The sequence below is a fragment of the Ascidiella aspersa genome, chromosome 1, assembly GCF_963924565.1.
Source record: "Ascidiella aspersa chromosome 1, kaAscAspe10.2, whole genome shotgun sequence".
NCBI classification, from domain to species: Eukaryota; Metazoa; Chordata; class Ascidiacea; order Phlebobranchia; family Ascidiidae; genus Ascidiella; species Ascidiella aspersa.
In genome coordinates this window covers 34,474,223-34,493,414 of record NC_139447.1, presented here as the reverse complement: position 1 = coordinate 34,493,414, position 19,192 = coordinate 34,474,223, and the positions used below count along the sequence as shown (strand labels likewise).

Below are 19,192 nucleotides of genomic sequence, written 5' to 3'. Positions count from 1 at the left end.
CGCAACATCAAAAAGATGTTCTACCGCGGCATCACAATAATGATTTCGACTCTGGGCATGGTTGTAGGCGTTGAGGGCCGGTCCTGCTTTGAAATTATCGAAGGCCTAGAGGCAGAAGGGGTCTTCACGGCGGACGCGAGCCACAACGCCAAATACGCGGTCGCGATCGCGTGCGAAACTAGAACGAAGCTGTACTTGGAGGCTGGAGAGCAGATTCCTGAAACGAGCTTGGTTTCGGCTCGAAACGGAAAGAGGATGTTTAAGGATATTGTCGAGGTAGTGGGGAAAACAAGTGCGTGCGATTATTTCGACATCGCACATTCCCTGTGGCGCGAACTGCATCCCTATGTGGTCGAATTCAAGCCCTTAGTATGCCTGTCGGTCAAGCGAAACTCGAGTCTGACCATGATCAGGGCTATCAGCGATAATTTGCTGGATGAAGTCGACGAAACGTTGAGTTCATCTGAATCGGACTCTGACAGAAAGTTCACTTTCATCTACTTGGCGAAAACGATCTTCACGCACATGATCAAGGCGGTCACGTGCATGTGTGACGAACTAGACTCGATGCAGCCGCTCAATGACCTGTCGATCGAGGAAAGGGTTGAATACAAGAAAAACCAACTGCAGCAGGCGTTTTTGAGCTTTAAGGACTCGGTCGATGACGTTTATCACCTTGGAAAGTGCGGGATTCCGGGTATGACTGCGGCCAATTTCTTCCGCGCTAATATGACCGCTTACAGCAAGGAAATCAACAGCATGAAGGTGCTAATGCGGCAAGAAATCAAGGATGAACGGTTGCTCGAAGTGGTGCCCGATATCTTTCTCCTTATTGTATTCCTTGGAGGTTTTGTGAGTGAGGTAAGGCTACTTATAAACGACAATCAGGATGACATCGACAATGGCTTATCGCAGATCGCGGCAGTCCGATGTATGTTAGGTGAATTCAAGGACTCGCTCCCAAAGTTCCCCAAGACCAATATGGATGCCAAAACTGCGGAATTGGTAACATTTGATGATGGGCTCTTTGGGCAGGAAGACTTGCAGAGCGGATTGAAACGAATGCTGGGGCGTATAGAGAAAGCACGGAAACATTGCATTGAATTTGAGAAACTTTCCGAGTTTTTAGGCAAAGCTGATTCTGTGATAAAGGTATTATTCGGCGTAAAAGACTGGTCGGTCTACCTTCCCAGCTATATTGACGCTGTGGTCAGAGATACGGATATCCTAATTGGCGACATGGATGTCTTAAAAGCACAGCTTCTTGGCCGCAAACTTGACTTTGCAAACGCAGCCGAGCTGCTGGTTAAAGTGTACCAGGTTTTGCAGCAAAACACAAGGAACAAGGGTTGGTTCTACAGAAAAACGGCAAGCGTTGCTCGTTCAATCGCAGAGAACTACTTCCGCGCTGGAATGTTCGAGAAAGCGGCATTCTGGTTCAAAGAAGAGTTGAAGTACAGATTGAAAACGAGGCCGGGCGGGTTTCTATGTGCCGCGGTTGAGGTATCAGGACAATTTCCTGAAGACCAGACACTTAAGCTTATTGTGGCTGGAAATGGTAATAAATCTGAGCCTAAGCCAATTAGGAAGGACTATTCAAAAGTTGTTAACACACTGCGCGCGCTTTTTTGATAGCTTTCACTGCGAATGTGAAACATTATTGGGTGACTACTATTGTTGAAAAAACATTTTATATTGACGTTAGTCCAAATTGAGTATTTTTGCAATTGCAACAATTGACTTTATATTTCAAGTTACGCCATTACAACCAAAACAAGAAATAGCTTTATTACATTTTATTATAGGCTTAAATAAAATGTATTCAATCGAAGCACCTTAATTTACGTCCATGTAATTTTGCTTAAAAAATGTAAGTCATTGAAAAAAGGACTAAAGTCAAGTGCCTTTCTTTGACACAACACTGTTAACTACATAACTTAAATTAAAAAAATGAAACTAATGTAAAAATGTGCTGTTTTATTTTAACTGTAAATTGATTTGTTTGTAGAAAATTTGTTTACTGAGGTGCTTGTACATTTATAAACTTTGTCGCATTTATTTACAGTATCAATTTATAAGAACACTTTTTTACCTCGGTGCTTTCATTAAAATATTTTCCGTATTTATCCTGGAGCTTCAATACAAATATTAAAGCCATAATATTTGAAAAAAATCGACATTTTGTTGTTTACCAACGGTTCGGCAATACCTTATGTGTCATCACCAGTGTAAAACTTCAAGAAAAGAACAAGGCGAAAAACACAAATATGGACATGTGGGAAGACAAAACTAACAGGGACAGAAAGCGATGTTCAGTTAGCCACTAGGCAGGGGTGCGGAGTCCGACTCCTGTTAAATGTACAATTTCGTCTAGTCCCAGCTGCAACTCTACAGCCTGCATTTCAACCATTTTCGTAACTAAAATAAGGTGAACACACAGCAATCCATTAATAGGGTTGCCATACAAATCATCCACCCACAATACATAGTTGGAAAATGTTCCACCATTAGCTATTACTCTTTTACAATTTAGAGTTAGCTGCCTTATCAGTTTTGAAATTTGGTAATGCGCGTGCACACGTCGGACTCGGGTTGCATAGTCTTATTCGCGTCCCGAGTTCGACTACACTCCCCTGTCACTTGGGGTTAAAAAGATACTGTTCAGGCCTGGTTTGTGTTGCTGGATCATCACAGACTTCAGAAAATATAGATTCTGTCATGCCGTGACCCCAATATTTCCGGTTGATTGAAATTAACTATATGGGTGGTATTAGCAAGTATAGGTGTACACAAACCTTCGAGTTAGGCGACGACTGATGTTCTAGTATACGCGTTTTAGGGCCGATGTATGTCTGCTTGGAGGAGCATCTCAGTCGGTACACCAAGTTGGTATTGTGGAGTAGATATTGTGTCTTCTGGGGTAAACCAGGAGACCAGCTTTGAAGTTGCATGAACAAACCTTAATTAGCTTTGTCTTTTGTGTTTCCTTTATAAAACGTTGAAGTTCTCTCGTCATATGTGCTGAGAAACAGGTCCGAAGAATTGGTGTTTCATTACGTTGAAGCACACACTTGTAACACACGTAATCTCCACTTCCTTTTCATGGTTGCGCTTGTCGAGGAATTGCGAAATCGCGCGGTCTACGAATGTACTGGGATATATCTTGTAGCCTTTTAGAACATAATACGTATTGGCGTCACTTCTGCCCTTCTATTAACTGTGTAACCGCTTTGCATCCAAACTAAACACATGTATTTTCAACTGCAAAAAAATGCTGCTTTAAGCTGAGATACGTCTCTGTATTTCGTCAAAAATCACCTCGAAATAGAACTTCGCAAAAATAGATGTGAAGCAAGCAATATGAGAGAAAAAGCCAGCTGGGAAGAGTAGTAGGTATTTTCACACAAAAGCACCAAAACTTCAAGGTATACTATATATAGTCCGGCCTGTATTTTATCAAAAACAACTTTATTTTAGAATCCTTAGGCATGATGGCTTGTGTGAGATTCGAACTCACGGCCTCTGAAGTCGTTTACATAACAATAGGACCAGGGCAAAGGTTAAGGCATTGCGAGTTTAACACAGTGGTTCCCAACCTTTTGTTGCTAACAGAACCCTCAGAAAAATAAATTACGGCACCCCTCCTGGAATTTTCGTTAAGTGGTTTACTGTAATGTCACATTAAATTAAACACAACTGGAACAATACAAATCAACCATACACAAAGTAAGAAAATCTGTTTTGATTTATTGTACTCTAATGGTACACAAAGAGTTTGGATCAAAAGGCTTTTCCAATAGAAAAAATATAATTTCCAAATCTTTTGCGGCACCCTTAAGCTTTACAATCGGAAAACTGATTGGGAACCACTGGTTTATCACATGGCCGTTAATAAAGGAACTGCAGCATCATTTTTAGTGGCACCTTGGACTTTGTGGGTACAAAAAGGACGGAAATGGTATTGAGTGATCAAGCGAACATCAAACAAAAGAACATTGGAAATTGAAACTTTAAATCACACGTAAATAGAGACATTGGTACTAAAAAAGTTCTTGATTTTGTAAAAAATCTCGTTGTAAGAATGAGTTATGCAGTAAGGCTTTGGAAAGTGGGGACCGATACTGCTACAAAAAAAAAACTCAAAAGATTTTGAAACGAAAAAAACAAAGCACAATCATTTTACACGAAAAAAAAATTGTACTGCTCTAAATCTAGAAAACGTTAAAAAGCAACAAACTTCAGCAAGAACGCTTCAATCTTACTTGACTATAGTTTGCATGGGTTACTTGGTGCCAAGGTGATAATTTGTACTACAAACACAGTTATGTGCGCACTTGCTCATCAAAAAATAAAGGTTAAGGCGTTTTCAATGAAAATAAACCCCTTAGCACCGAGTTGGGCGTATTGTAAACTGCGTATGAAAAAAATCAACTTTTTTAAATTTTTTTAATGTAGTGTGAAAACCCACGTAAACGTACTTAACGGAATTTTTTGCTATAGGTTTGAAAAAAAGTTTTCCCATACATTTTCCACGTAAGCGTATTTAACCGTTGTCCAGGTGTTAACATTTTCGATTACAAGTCAAACGAAACCGGCATTTAACAGGCAAGCGTGTATTCTAAATAACGCGAGAACACCAAAACAAGCAGCCTTAGTCGTCGGGCAGCAGAACCATCTGCACGTGCCGCTTAGAGCTTGGCGAACCGATGCGCGCCTTGAAGAGAGTGGATTGAGACCTGGCGCGGCTCGCTAAGGAGTCCGGTGTGCCGAAAAAACCGTGCGCGGGCGAGGTCAGGTCCGGCGCGTTTTTCCGCGGGGATCCGAGCGTCGTTTTCCCGCGGAAGAGCAGCTCGAACCCCGGGGACTGCGCTGCAGCGGCGGCAGGGGAATCGAAACGGCGGATCCGCTGTTCGCTGTCCTCTCCAGAAGAAGACACGATGTAGACTCCGAGGTCCGGACTCTCGGCCGCGTTGCCAGGCAACAGCGAGTCCTTGCCCGGAAGCGGGGAAACCCCTTCGAGACAGAAAAAGTCGTGAGGCTCCGGCGCCGGCTTGTTGCCTAGCAACGGGCGGTCGAGCTTGAGTCGTTTTGTGTCCGTGAGCGGACTAGAAGCGTCTATGATGCGCTTCCTTCGCGGCCAGCGCTGGATGTGGTCGCCGTTGGGGGAGTACTTGCGTTGTGACGTCACCTTGGGGGTGCCGGGGGTGCGCGCCGACGCGTTGGGGGTGCGAACCACGTAGTTGTCGAGGGGTCCGATGTGTCGGAGGACGCCCTGGTTGGGAGAAGGAGACGAGATGATCTCCCGCTTCTTCCTTTTGCGGCTGCTGCTGGAGAGGAGTCGTGGAGACCTCCGCGGAGTCTTCTTGGGAGTCGCGAACACAGCTTCCTCCTGCTCCGGTTTCGTTTCGACCTTCTTATCTTCAACAACATCATCGATTCTCCTTTCGTCATCGTTGTATGACGTAAAAGGAAGAGCGTCGCTTCCGGGTATTGCGTCAACGCTCATAGAAACTTGCGGGGATTTTTTCTCGGTGACCTCGTTCAGCTTTGACGGCGTCGTGCACGCAAGGGCCTTTTCGAAATCGTCGTCGAACGGGTCGCCGTCGTTTAGCGACGTTATCAATGACGTATGCGCGGTGGGCGACGTCATCGAGTCCTTCACTGGTGACGTCATTTCAGTGCGTTTCGTAGGCGATGCGGTATTGTCCTCGTGTTGAATTAGTGACGTCACATCTTCTTCGCGCTTTGCAAGTAACTTCACTCCGGGATCCCGTTTCGCTGGTGACGTCACATTGGGCTCTTGTTTAATTGGTGACGTCAGTTTTTCGGCGTCTTTTGGCCCATCGCCCGCGGTCAGCTGGAGCCGGCGTCTGCTGCGCTGCTGCGACGCTGGCGCATTGGGTTTTCCCTTGGCCAAGTGCCCTGGTGTCGAGGAGTAAGAGAAGAGAAGACTCTTGGGCGAGATGCTGAAAGCTGGGGCCGCCGCGGTGGCTCCCCGGTCACCCAGGGGGCCACGGGATTGCACCGGGGTCGGGGGCACGGCCTCGTTGTGCTGCTGGACAATCTGGGCCCGGGCGATGGTCCTGGAACCACCGGCGCCCTTGTCCTTGTAGAAGGAGTGACGTCGTGTAAGCATCACAGAGTGACGAGGACTCCTGGGGAAATAAGTTGTCGTTAGTCGGGAGATTATTTTTGACCTAAAAATATTTATTTGGACAATATTTCAACCTATTAAAAATACGTTGATTAAAGAACGCATTGTTGTATGTATAGTAGGGTTGTTCAAAAAACACTTTTTTGTCAAATTTCAGTGGGGACTCCCTGGAATTGTTAGGTTGCGTCTAAAACCCGAAAACCAAATCTGAGCGTGACAGAGTGGCAAGGACTCCTGGGGAGAAGTACAGTAAGTTGGCATTAGTCGGGAGATATTATTTTGACTGAGAAATTGCTGACGAAAACATTGGTTTATACTTCGTTCAAAAAAAAAAAGAGCGATTTCTATCATAAAATAATTAATTTAAAGACTTTTAACTTAACAAAGGGTTTTTAAGATTTTTCGATAGACAAATAGATTTAAAGACCTTTAGGACAACTCGAACAGTCATCACTTCAGCTTTGAGAAAAAAATCGGACGGATCATTCTATAAATACGCATATTTATAAAAAAAAAACGATTACACCCTAACACAGTGGTTCTCAAAGTATGGGTCGCGCAGGGTCAAAAAATGGGTCGCTCTATGGTGATTCAATCCTGCGCAAACGAACTTTTTTCATTTCATTTTTCAAGTATTTTCAATTCAATCATAACTCAGTTATTGCATGATAAGCTTTTCACGTGGCTTCAAATCTGTAACCTGGATTATTGCGTCATAAGTGGTTTTATAAACGTTTTGATGTCAGCCAGCTATACAGTATAGCCATAGCAGCCAACTACAGTAGCTGCTAAGAAAGCTTTTAGTCACCACAACAAGCCACGCTGATATTATAAAGGAAAAAATTCAGTTTCACCAATCACACTAAAATAAATTAATCATTTGTTTGTAATCAATCATTGTTTCATAGGACTGTGTAGGCTACTATATCTGGTTATCGTGCCTTTTTTTATTTCATGCATATCAGAAAAAGTACATTTTTTATGTTGAAGGCTTGGTTCGTGAGATGCTCATAAAACTCAGATTTGGGTCGCGCTCAAAAAAGTTTGAGAACCACTACCCTAACACAACAAATCCCGAACCTCTTTAGTTTCGCTTCCATAGCGGCCACTCTTCCAATCCCGTCATCTTCGTTCTTCATTGGCGACTCCTCCACCACCGTCTCATTACTCCCTCTCCCATCCGATCCCCGCTCCGTGCTCCTGCGCATCCGGAGGCGCTGGCGAGCAAGAGCGGTCATCCGTTGCTTGGCAGCAGGGGTGTCGATCACAGAGGGACGGCGACGCGCCTTGGGGCGGGATTCTAAGGAGGGGTTGAAATAAAGGATAAGGGTTTAGGAATGTGCAATATCAAAGGGTGGTTTCTAAGCAGATGTTGATAATTTGTAAAGCGGAGATCTTTGGTCGATTTTGCTAATACAAACGATCAAGAGTCCAGGAAAACACATTTTCCACTATTTTTTTTACGGCAGCGGGTGGCTGTAATATAAGGGACAGTGCTGGCAGTTGGGACACTTGTTAAATTGTAAGGTGCAAAGATATATTTAAAATGTATTCCCTGAGTGTAGTTTAAAAATGTGTGAAACCCTGTTAAAGGGGGGTTATTTGCAACGTAATATTATATAAAAACATAGCGAAGTTTGAGCATACGTTTCTAGTAAATGTGTCTTTAAAATATTCAATACATTTTTAGCAAAATTGTGTGTTATTTTCGTCGTTATTATTTAATTAAAAAATCTAACCTTCTATTTCTTATCATTTTTCACGTTTGTTATGCAAAAGGTTCCCCACAATAAATCGTGAGTTTAATTTTTTTTAATAGACTTGGACTGGGACAGGCTTGAGTGACTAATGACGCAGAATTGATTTTTGTTATAATGACTTCACTGAATCATTTAAAAATTACCTATTTACAAATCTGGTTCTTACCCTCCGCAGCCTCCACCATTGGTTTCTTCTGAGCCGCAACTTTTTTCCTTGGCAGCTGGGCTTCACTCAGCGCCCTCCGGCGGGCAGATTTGGACGGGGAAGCGAAGAGATCTCGACGAACACGAACCACGTCTTGACTTGATACTAAATACGTAGCACACGAGTTACAAGTAAGTGAACCAATTATACACGTGTGTGTGTATATATGTGTATTTAAAGTTGACTGCCAACGATGACAGCTTACATAGCAATAGTATACACAGGGTTGCAAGACATTCAAAGATCTAAAATTGAGTTTATCTGTGTTTTGATTATAAGTCAAAGGCCAAACCAACACATGTAAAGTAGTTTAAAAACCTGTTTTACTTTGGCACTTTTTAAAAAACAAACATCAGCTGCACTCGAAATAAATTTAAAGATAAATTTAAAGGTAAAAATATTTTTTAAGACTTTACAATATGCGAATAAATTCAAAGACAGTCAAAGTAACATATTTTTGTGGCATCCGTCTACACAAAAGTCGAACTGGCCAAACGATAACAGCGCAACCGTGGGTACGAATCTCAAAGAAGAACATTTCTTAAGGCTTGTCGCTTGCTTGGTAAACTTTTAGTTGGATTGAATCGAATTGAATTGAATATAAAGCCTTTTTGAATCTACCGCCGAAAGCTGTACGTTATTAGTGGCTTGGGTAATAGGGCTTCAAAGCTGATGTAAAAAAAAGGCGCTGTTCAACGTTTATTTTAGGGACGTAGAACCTTATTGTTACGGGGTGTAATCAGGGCTGCGAATTCGGACTCGTGACTCGACGGAGTCGGGTAGCTTTCCTGGAGTCGGACTCGGGACCCGTGTAAGACTACCGGAGTCCCGAGTCCGACAGGGTGTGCATGCGCAGTACCGATTTCGATACAGTCGCAGTCATAAGCAGTAAAGATGGGATAGCATATATAATTATGGTTGGATACGTAAATGGGTGAAATACAGGCTGTAGAGACGAGCCGGGACTCGGGACTCGGACGTAATCGCACCCTTGGCCGGACTTTGACTCCGGTTCTCATTTTGGGTGAAGTCGGACCCCGGTTATTTTTAACGGACTCCGCAGTCCTTGGTTTATATGCACAAGATCCAAACCTGTATTGCTGTTCTCGTCTGTTTTTTTCGTGCTGCTTCTCGTCAGGATTCTGGTGGCGACCAGCGTTTCGGGTTTCGTGACATCTCGCCGCTCGTTGGTGGCAAGCTGGCGCTTGTTGGTGGCAAGTTGGCGACCGTTTGTGGCAAGTTGGCGGTTGCTTGTGGCAGCCGAAAACAAGCGAGCCCGAGCCGAGTCGACCGTTTTGGCTCTGCGAAAAAAATCAACCGTTCAATTGTAGTTTCGATTTGGGTTGTTAGGCCAAAATGTGCTTTAGCGTTATGTAGTTAATTTTTAAGTTGTTGGCCTTCATGGTTTTTGATAAATTTACATTTCACGGTTGTAAAGGTAGGGTTGTAAATCATGGCTAAAATTCCTATATTAGGTTGGTATTGGATCGGCACCGATACTATCCCAGTATCGGACGAGTACCGACACTTAACTTAGCGGCTGTCGACTCCGATATAATCGTACATTTCTTGCTGTATTGACGGCGGGCTTAGTTATATGACACGTTTATACAATAACGGTAGCAAAATCGTACTATAATCTTTAAGACAAGGGTTGATTTTGCATGGAATTATTTGGATAATCCAAACATAGGTTTGATTTAAATAAATAAGGCAATCTTTCATGCATGTAAGACAACAGGACATTAAAATGCCAGGCTTTACCTTTTCATTGCTGTTTTTATTTAAAATTGGCCTTGTGTTTACTTTGAGATCATTAACAACAATTGTGCTAAAACATTTGAGTTGCTCAAATGCAATTTGCCTTTAAACCAGGACTGCGTAGTCGGTTGATTTTGTCGAAGACAGACTTAATTAAGGCAACACCAGTCAAGAATCTGACGTGCGCATTACCAAATTGCGAAACTGAGAAGGGTGTAAACTGTAAATTGTAAAATATGAAATAGCATATGGTGGAATATTTTCCATCTATGTATTGTGGGGGGGGGGGGGCACATTATTATCGTTACATAAAAACGTGAAGTACAAGCTGTAGAGTAGGAGTTTGAAACGCGTTATTTCGAGGCCCTGCTTTAAACAGTTTCCCTTAACTTCAAGCAATCATACACTTTCGATCGATGCAGAACCCCATCTGCGACGTTTTATTACCTTGCGTGTTTGTTGTTGCCTTGCCTTGCTGCTTCAGGTAGAACGATCTGTCTTCTGCTGGTGATTGGATTGATGTGGGATGGACGACGGGAGCGAACTTGCCTGGAACAAGATTAAATCAGGTTTGCGGATGTATTAGACTTAGAGCAAAGGTTCTTAAACTTTTTTATTGTTTTGCTTCGCGTGTACCAGTGTGGGCCAGGAATTTAGATAGGGTATCATAAATTGATGCCACGATACAAAAATACTTCTAAAAAACGTGAAAGCGCAAAAGACTCGTGCAAAAAACGTTTTATTTTTATTTCAACACTTTAAAAAAAAAATGATTTTTCACATATAAACTATTATTTCAATTAGGGCTTAATGGCCCCCTGAAACTAGTTCACGTACCCCCAAGGGGTTTAAGAACCCCTGTATTAGAGAGAGAGTGGGTAAAGTCAGTTGATGGTTGAAAAAACACGACGAAATGACTTTGGTAATTGAACATGCCACACATTAAAAGTACCTAGCTTTTATCATTTTGTGTAAACCTGAGAAGTAAGGATATATATGGCAGATCATTCACATGATTACATACGAAAACTAAGAAGGTACACACTAGAATTACCCATTTAACATTTGGGTAAAATATCGCAATAAAAAACACCTACCAACAAGATTGCTTTTATTTGCTGTGAATGCTAGTTATCCAAAAATGTTATTCAAAATTCCGAGAAAGAAGCCTGCTTGAAAATAAGGCTCCTAATGATTTTACGTATTAGTTCAGTGGTTCTCAACCTTTTGTCTTTCGTGGCCCATTTACGTTGCAAAAAATTCTGTGGCCCGAAAGTTTTATGAAAGAAAAAACTGTAAAATAGGTTTAGAACAAAACACAGCAGAATATATTTCAAAACAGATTATTTATTCAACCGTGCATTAGTTAGATACTTGCGGCTGAACAATAAATTTACATTCATTTTTAATTCCTCACCAAGCCATTTTTCCTGTAAACTTAAATATAGTGACACAAATTAAACTAAATCTAGCTTTTTTAAATTGGTCTATGGCCCACCTCAAATGTTCTTATGGCCCACCTCAAATGTGGCCCACCAGTGAGCCATGGCCCATTGGTTGAGAACCGCTGTATTATTAGTTAGATAATGGTTTCGAAATGGGTGCTATTCTAATGCTCCGGTGTCGCGGGATTTTGGAAAAATTAAAGAATTTGATTTTTGCTATTGTGGCCTGTGGGTAGCTTGAGTATGGTACAATAAATCAGAATATATATTTCTTATTCACACTGTATAGTTGATTTGTATTGTCCCAGTTTCGTTTATTGTGACATTGGAGTAAATCACTTAAACGGGTACCACAGCTAATTTACTTTTTCTGGGGGTGCTGTGGGCAAAAAATATTGTAAACCACTGAGCTAGATGGGGATGGCTACCGAATTTTTTTAGAAACTATATATTTTTTTTCAGGATAACTTAAAAGAATGTGAAGAGTTAACAATCAAAGCCAAAAAAATCATATACAGGTTCAATGGGCGAGGTTTGTTCATTAACGTAATTCGTTTTGCGTTTACCTATGTCTTACATAAAGGAATTCTATTAGATAACGCAGTCTTTTCTCAGGTCTGGTTTAACTCGGTTGGGTCGCCGAATGCAGTACTTTATTAGATTTGTTAATATTTGCTTGAAGAAAGATTTATTTAAAATTTGAGAATATTGCGGCAGCAATACGAAGACGTGACATGTATGAAAGACACACACACATATGTGTTTAATTTTGTCTGCTTTGTAAATTGTTTTACTTTATATGGAATTTTACTTTTTTGAAAAGAAGCTCTAAAAGTGAAAAAATGCTTGAGATATTATGAAGGTAATGTGCTGAAATTATTTCTTTTAAATTAAAGTTACCAAACTTGTGAAAGACGATCTAATTTTCCTTTTACGCCCTAGCTGACATTAAGATCTTTCTGACTTGTCTCAAGCCAATTAGACAACCAACGATTATGGCTTCGCGATGGCTTTTCGGTGTACTGTGACGTGACACATATTAATTAAATTCACACTGAATAATTCTAATTTCATATGTTTAGTTCGCTTACAAAAAGTTCAATAAAGAAAATTGGGTCGCCTCTGTTGTGTTTATGTTTTAGTTTTTGGTTTGCGGTCAAAAGCTTAAGAAACTGAGGAACAGTGATAACGTTATGTGAAAACAATACTTTCTTATAGTAGATATCTATCAAAAGAATCAAAATCGTAAAATTCACCTGCTGAGAAGCGAAGTTGAATCATTCGATCCGTGGCTTCCAACAGAGCTGAGGGTTGAAAACGGCCCAGTGCTTGGAATATTACTATTGGGGGCCACTGAAAGGGGGTCAAAGAAGCTGTCTTCCGCCCCCTTTTCACCCGCGTACTCCAGAAGTTGTTCGGGAATGGGCAGCATCAAGTCGCTAAAGACTTCATAGACGAGCTTGCCACAAGTTGCAGCATATCTGCAAAATTTAGAGAAGATTCTAGACTAATGTATGAAGCCTTCGGAAAGGCTCCCCGAAACCCGTCAACCTGATCAGGACTTTTGTGCAAGCAAAGCCAGGTTAAAAAACAACTAGCCTGGGGGGAGGTTCGAACTCACAACCTCGGCCAAACCTTGACCAACGTTCTACTGACTTGGTCGAGAAAAAAAACATATAGTACTGTTGCCTACTGCATCCAATTTGTATATACAACCTTATTCGAAGGTAATCAGCAGCCCTTATCAGAAACTGAAACGTACAGTCGTACATATACACATTGTGTATAGCAGTTGTTTCTATTAGAAGAGCTTGATCACAGATTACACACACATTGTGTACTGTGTCTGTATATATGTATGTTTCAGTAGACTAGGAATGTACGACACTGTATGTTTTGTGGCAAAAGGCAGGATCTCCCCTCAGTACAAAATAGAGTCATTTCTATGGCGAAATAAGCGACATTGATTAAATTTAAAGTTAAGAAGTATTTCATTCCACGGTTTACCATAGGGGCTTAGTTATTTAATTCTCCATGCTTACCAAATTTTTAGTGGGTAGAAATAGTGACCTTGTGCTAGTTTTCTAGACAAAGAGTTATTTTAGTATATACAGGAGTTATCTTAGTTGCCATGTAAGGAGGTAAATAGAAGTAAGCCAGTTGTAAGTCAAAAGATAAAACAGCTGACCTAGTAGAACTATCTTACATTTATTCACGTAATAAGACCATCCTGCTAACATAGCTATCAGCAAGTTACAGGATAAAATAAAATCTTTAACGTGTTAGAAATAAAATCTTGAAAGTGTCAAGTGTCCAGTTTAATCACCATAATGTAATGCTGAATGTACAAGATAAGTAACTTACTGGTCTAAAATAATTTCTTGCAAAAAGCCAGTCATTTTCTCAATTCCCAAAGTGAGCGAAATTATCCTGAGCAAGCCAACAATGGACTCCACTTCGTTTTCAATGAAATCTTCTTTTTCTGCCATTAGGTTTGTTTTTAGTATGACAAAACATTCCATATGAAGTAAGGTCTGAAACTTGCATCTGTGGAAAATTCATATTTTTGGTAAAATTAATCCAAATCTTGTTTAATGATAGTAGAAATTTAATTCAAATCTTGTTTAATGATAGTAGAAATTTAATCCAAATCTTTTTTAATGATAGTAGAAATTTAATTCAAATCTTGTTTAATGATAGTAGAAATTTAATTCAAATCTTGTTTAATGATAGTAGAAATTTAATCCAAATCTTGTTTAATGATAGTAGAAATGAACTTTGTGTCATACCATCAGCATCAAACAAGATTAATTTATGGATACGGTATTATGGTATTTTGTTTTGAGATATACAGAAGTGGCTTAAAAACATCCTTTCTTGGAGTTTTTGCATTTTGACTTAAGTGTAGTTTAGGTAAGTTATACAATACTGGGAAATATAAAAAAACATGTCTAGAACTTGTGTTAAGTTGAAGATAGGTGTAGGGCATGACTGACAGTTTTAATTACCTACATGAACTTTTCACTGTTGAATTATAAGTGTCTTAAATGTTATCCTATTGACTATTTTTACAAAAATTGTTACCACCCTAGAATAAGCCAATTGATATTTTTATAAATATGTGTTTTATATTCGTGGTTGTATCGTAAGACAACTCACTCAAGGCACTTAGATTCAAGAGAAGCATCTTTGCCACGAATCTTGGATGTTGAAAGGAACAAATGTTCGTTCAATAGGTCGTACATTTTCATGTAAAGATTGCCCCACACTAAAATCAAATATTTGCAAAGATAAAGTTTTAATAATAAAGGGTGGTTATTTTTTTTGTAATAAAACATTTGTGTTTTTAATGCAATTTTTAATCCTCCGAAAATGTTATGCTTTTTACAAAAAAATATTGCATAAAAGATATATATAGTACATACAGTAACTTTATTAAACCTTACAGTTATACAATTAAATAATGTCCTCTTGAATTTTTAAACTACAAACTAAATGTCTTGGTTAGGAAAAAATTGTGCAGTGCAATATAGCAATTAAGAAAATATATATATACATATATATATGTTTTTGGAGCATAATGGTTGGAGGTTGTAGTAAGACGTAATAGGAATATCAAAGCTCATACAGAAGTAGGCAGCAATTTGATTGTTTCCCACAACTTAAAGAGTTCTGCTTATGAAGGGCTTTCATATAGGTCTTATTTATTACCTTTAGTTTTATTTTGTTTAACCATGCCAGGGTTTACAAACTACCTACACTTGCCTTGTTCTCTTGCAAACTTGTTAATTGTGTGGACGATATTATAGGATGAGAACTTCATTTGGTCAATCTGGTCGGAATAGCTTTCCAGACAACTTGTGTATTCGTTCATCACACTTTGTAGCATTTCATCTAAATATAAAACAAAAATTAGATAAAATAGAGCATGAAGAAACCGCATAATGGAAAACAATACATACCTTGGCTTTCAAAAGTTTTCTCATTTGTTTTGCTTATCTTAGTTGTGGCGGTTTCCTGAAAAAAAAAATGAAAATAAAATTTTAACATAATAACAATATAATTGCAAATGTTTTAAGGCAGTACTTTTACAGTTTTACTATATCTCTGTTATGAACCGAAACAAGTTTTATTTTCAATACTTTAAAAGTTACAAGAAAAATACAAATTATTATGTATGTATGAAAAAAAATATTTAAAAAAAAAATAAATATTTTTAAATCAAAATTTAAAAATGTACCTTGCTGTTATTTTCCTTTTTATAGGCATCTATTTCATCATTGACCTGATTATCAAACTCAATTTGCTTGGTGTTTTTCTTTGGCGGTTTGATTTCTTTTAACTTGGAGGAAAGTTCTAGAAACTGACGAGATGTGGTGGCAGTGTCGTACCAAGATTCAAGCATATATGGTTGAAACTTTGCACAGGGCTCTGAATGCAATTAGGGCTATTTTAGCATACACACCTTCAGTTTTTTTTTAAGGTTTGGTTTAGGTGACCACTAAGTAGTTTGAAGAGACAGCAAGTGTTTCATTTAAATACCAAAAAATAGCCATATTTGCTTAAACGAATTATTTATTAGGCTACTGGCAGTGCACAATCACAGAACAAATTTTTCAGGTTCTATCTCATGCAACAACACAGATTTATCGACAAGACATAGCGAGAAAAAACCATTACTTTTCTACTGTAGTTGCAAGTCCAAATTTTGGGAAACTGCTGGAGAAATTTGGGGGACTGTTTCGGTCCCCCAAAACACCTTAAAAAAACACTGCACACCTTATCAGCGCTATACTATTCTGTGAAATTGCATTTCGTTGTTGACTTTGACAGGTACAGCAGAAATTATGCAGGAAAAATCTGCAAACTATAGGATCATGTCAAATCTCGTGTTCATATAAATTGGCATTGTCATACTATTTGTTTGGTGTTTTTTGTTTGATTTCAATTTGTTAAAGTTATGTAGTGTTGAAAGCTGGCTGGAGTTACAAATGTTTAAATGCATGTTATCATCTAAGCTTGACAAATTTAAAAAAGTCCCCTTATACCAAAAATGTGGCCATTAAATAATATAAATACAAAGGTTACAATGAAATAAATATGTATACATATACACAAACTTCTAAAAGACTATTTTCTATAAATAAAATAGATAAATTGCAACTTTGTCATTAATCTTACCCCCTTGCTTTTTTGCAAGTTTCAATTTGTTAATTTCGTCTTGTAAGTTGTAATCTTTCATGAGTAGAGTAATAAGTTGTGTCAGCTCATTGTCAGGATTGTTTAAAACATTTGGATCCAGATTTTGAATGATTTGAGTTGCCATTCTACCGTGTGTTCGGCTAAATGAAAAAAAAAAACAAACATAAATATAACAAATATATAAAAATTCATATTTTTGTTCAAATACTAGTAAAACATATTTAAAATATATTGCTAAAAAAACATGAAACACAAGATTACTTGTAGCAATAAGTAAACCTCCGAAAGAAAAACAATAGGGATTTATTTAGTGATCTAAAAATAATTTTGTTAATTTGACAAGACAATTTGTTACCTTATCCATATCAGTGATCCACAACATGCATTAAGGCCTTGCATTATTCCCAACCGGTGATCAAGTAAGTGACAGGAGTTTATTTCACAGTTGCAACATACCTCCTTCACCAAAAGGTGCTTATTGTCCCCAATCATACCGATCATAAGGTTTTTAAAGCCCCTTTTGTCACCATAATGAACACAAAATAAGGAAGAATCGAAACATTCCCAAGGTAAATCAGCTTTGGGGGTAAATCCAACAGCTGATATTCTAAGTTCAGCGTTTGTCAGTTCTTCATATTGAGGTAGTGTTGTGGTAAATCTTTGTTGGCCAAGTTTTAGTGTAACTTGGTTTTGCTTGTTTTCTTGTAAACAGGGAAACATGTTTATGCACGAAAATGTAATGCTAGTTTTTTCTGATCGACTCTTGTCGGAAAACGCAATGGAACCAGTTCGTGAATTTCCGGAAAACGGGTTCTTGAAGTTTGAAAAGTATGTTGATAAAATCACAGAAAGGGGAAAGACATTGCATAGAGTGTTGAATTTGTGGCAATTGCATGAATTTGCAGTTTGTTCCGCATCAGAAGATGCCTTTAGACTTGACTCGGAAATGGTGTCTTGGATGTCGGCATCAACACGTTTGCAGGCGCACCCATCACAATTCAGACATTTGACATTTCTAGCTGAATCTAAAGAAATGAGGAATTGTTGATAATAACACAAAAAACATTATCTATTAATAAATCTTAAGTAATAACCTACCTAGGAAAATGTTAATTGGAATAACTGTGCCCTGTTTGGAATGCAAAAACTCTTTCATCAAAGCCACTCCGTCCTTGTTTGATAAATCAGCCTAAAAGTTAAATAATACACAATGTTTGCAAAAGATATACTGATGACACATGCAAATAAAACATATTTAAGAATAACATCTAAAATTTTCTGGTATATATTGCGTTAGTGCAGGGGCCATTAACTTTTTAAATAAAGGGCTGGAGGACTGTAAGGCCCGTTACTGGCTGGAAAATGGTACGGATTGACAATCGCACTAGCAGGCCAGGCATAATATTTAGTGTTGATCTTATTTAACATTATGTTATGGATAAATGAAGAAAATGTCAATTTATATATAAGAACAAACAGTGTAAGCTTTAAGATATGGTTGCTCACTATAAAATTTCATCAAAATAAAGTGTGGAGTTCCTTTAACAGCATTTAACTGTTCTTGATTTTAATTAGGAAATGTATGACAGGCCGGTAAAATTAACTCTGTGGGACAGATTTGCCCAGTAGGTCGCAATGGTGTATTACTGAAAGCTTTTGTTGCTAGTACATTTGCAGAAATATTTAATTTAAAATATAGCCAAATTCTACCAAAGCATCGCTTGGTAACTTACTTTTTGAAGCAAGCTTCGACTATCAATCCAGTAAAAGCGAATGCCAAGCTTTTTTCGGAAGTGCATTTCCAAATGATTTGGCATCAGGACATCACTTACTTCTTCTGCTGTCCTGACAGGAAACTGAAAATACTCCTCAAGTTCAACAGAGCTTGTCGGCAAGGGACCTATCACAAACATAAAATTCTTCTTCTCATCGTTTTCAAAGTCATTGGTGCTTGCAAATTTTCTTTTTAGCCGAGAGCGATCTGTATCGCGGCTTCTCCTTTTTCGAACAGCTTTCACTGGAGACACCATACAGTGTTGCTCCCATTTAAAATCATGAACTAGGGCCGTTAGGTTGTCGAATAAAGTGTGTGCGGTGAAATCTACAGTTTCCCCATCTTCTAATTCCAGTTTTAACTCCTTTTCGAAGCTTTCCAGATTCTCGGCGGTCACAGCCTTGAAATCGCTAATGCCGTGATACTTTATCCCGGATTTTTTGGCAAATTTGTAACCCCATTGGAGCTTATTAAGGTGGGAAACGTCCGGCATTTTACCAGTGCTGTACTTTGTTCGCGGCACCAGTCTTTGTTCTAAATCTAAGAGGATTTTCACGACAGCTGAGAAGGTTTCTTTCTGCCATTTTTCTCTCCTTGCCAAACTGCAACTTTCAGCGTCCGGGTGAATTAAGAAAACAACATTGGGAACAGCATCAGACATTTCATTTGTCGCAGTTCGGAAAACTGTATGTTTGACCAACAGGATTTAATTGACAATTAACTTGTGGGAAAACTAAGTTTAGCTTTATAAATTTTTCGTTGCATGCTTGAAGAGTCCAGAAGACTGCTGTTCTTTGGTTTATGAACAAATAATCATCGATTTATTTGTCTTTTTAAGCAGTCAAAAGAATTTGTTATCTTTAAAAACAAAAGTTTTGTTAGAAGCAATAA

General features: G+C 38.9%; 1 protein-coding gene across 1 annotated transcript; it reads right to left on the bottom strand.

Annotated features, from left to right (window-relative positions):
• Positions 1-4,597: 4,597 nt before the first annotated feature.
• LOC146169940 (uncharacterized) lies at positions 4,598-18,962 on the bottom strand. Its single transcript, XM_083387906.1, has 14 exons — positions 18,261-18,962; positions 17,626-17,716; positions 15,566-15,756; positions 15,288-15,342; positions 15,085-15,219; positions 14,485-14,593; positions 13,690-13,872; positions 12,582-12,806; positions 10,328-10,429; positions 9,347-9,420; positions 9,212-9,295; positions 8,081-8,224; positions 7,235-7,454; positions 4,598-6,155 (listed from the first exon to the last, which is right to left on the bottom strand). The coding sequence occupies exons 1-14, from the start codon at positions 18,960-18,962 to the stop codon at positions 4,652-4,654; spliced, it is 3,819 nt and encodes a 1,272-aa protein (XP_083244032.1). The 3' UTR covers positions 4,598-4,651.
• Positions 18,963-19,192: the final 230 nt, after the last annotated feature.

What these genes read in the sequence shown, in the direction of transcription:
- LOC146169940 (XM_083387906.1), bottom strand. Translation starts at nt 18,962, where the DNA reads ATGTCTGATGCTGTTCCCAATGTTGTTTTCTTAATTCACCCGGACGCT. An exon ending in GAAAACTTTTGAAAGCCAAG is followed by an intron (nt 15,220 to 15,287) that starts GTATGTATTGTT and finishes TTTTATATTTAG; the next exon opens with ATGAAATGCTACAAAGTGTG. An exon ending in TGCAAGAGAACAAGGCAAGT is followed by an intron (nt 14,594 to 15,084) that starts GTAGGTAGTTTG and finishes ATTTGATTTTAG; the next exon opens with TGTGGGGCAATCTTTACATG.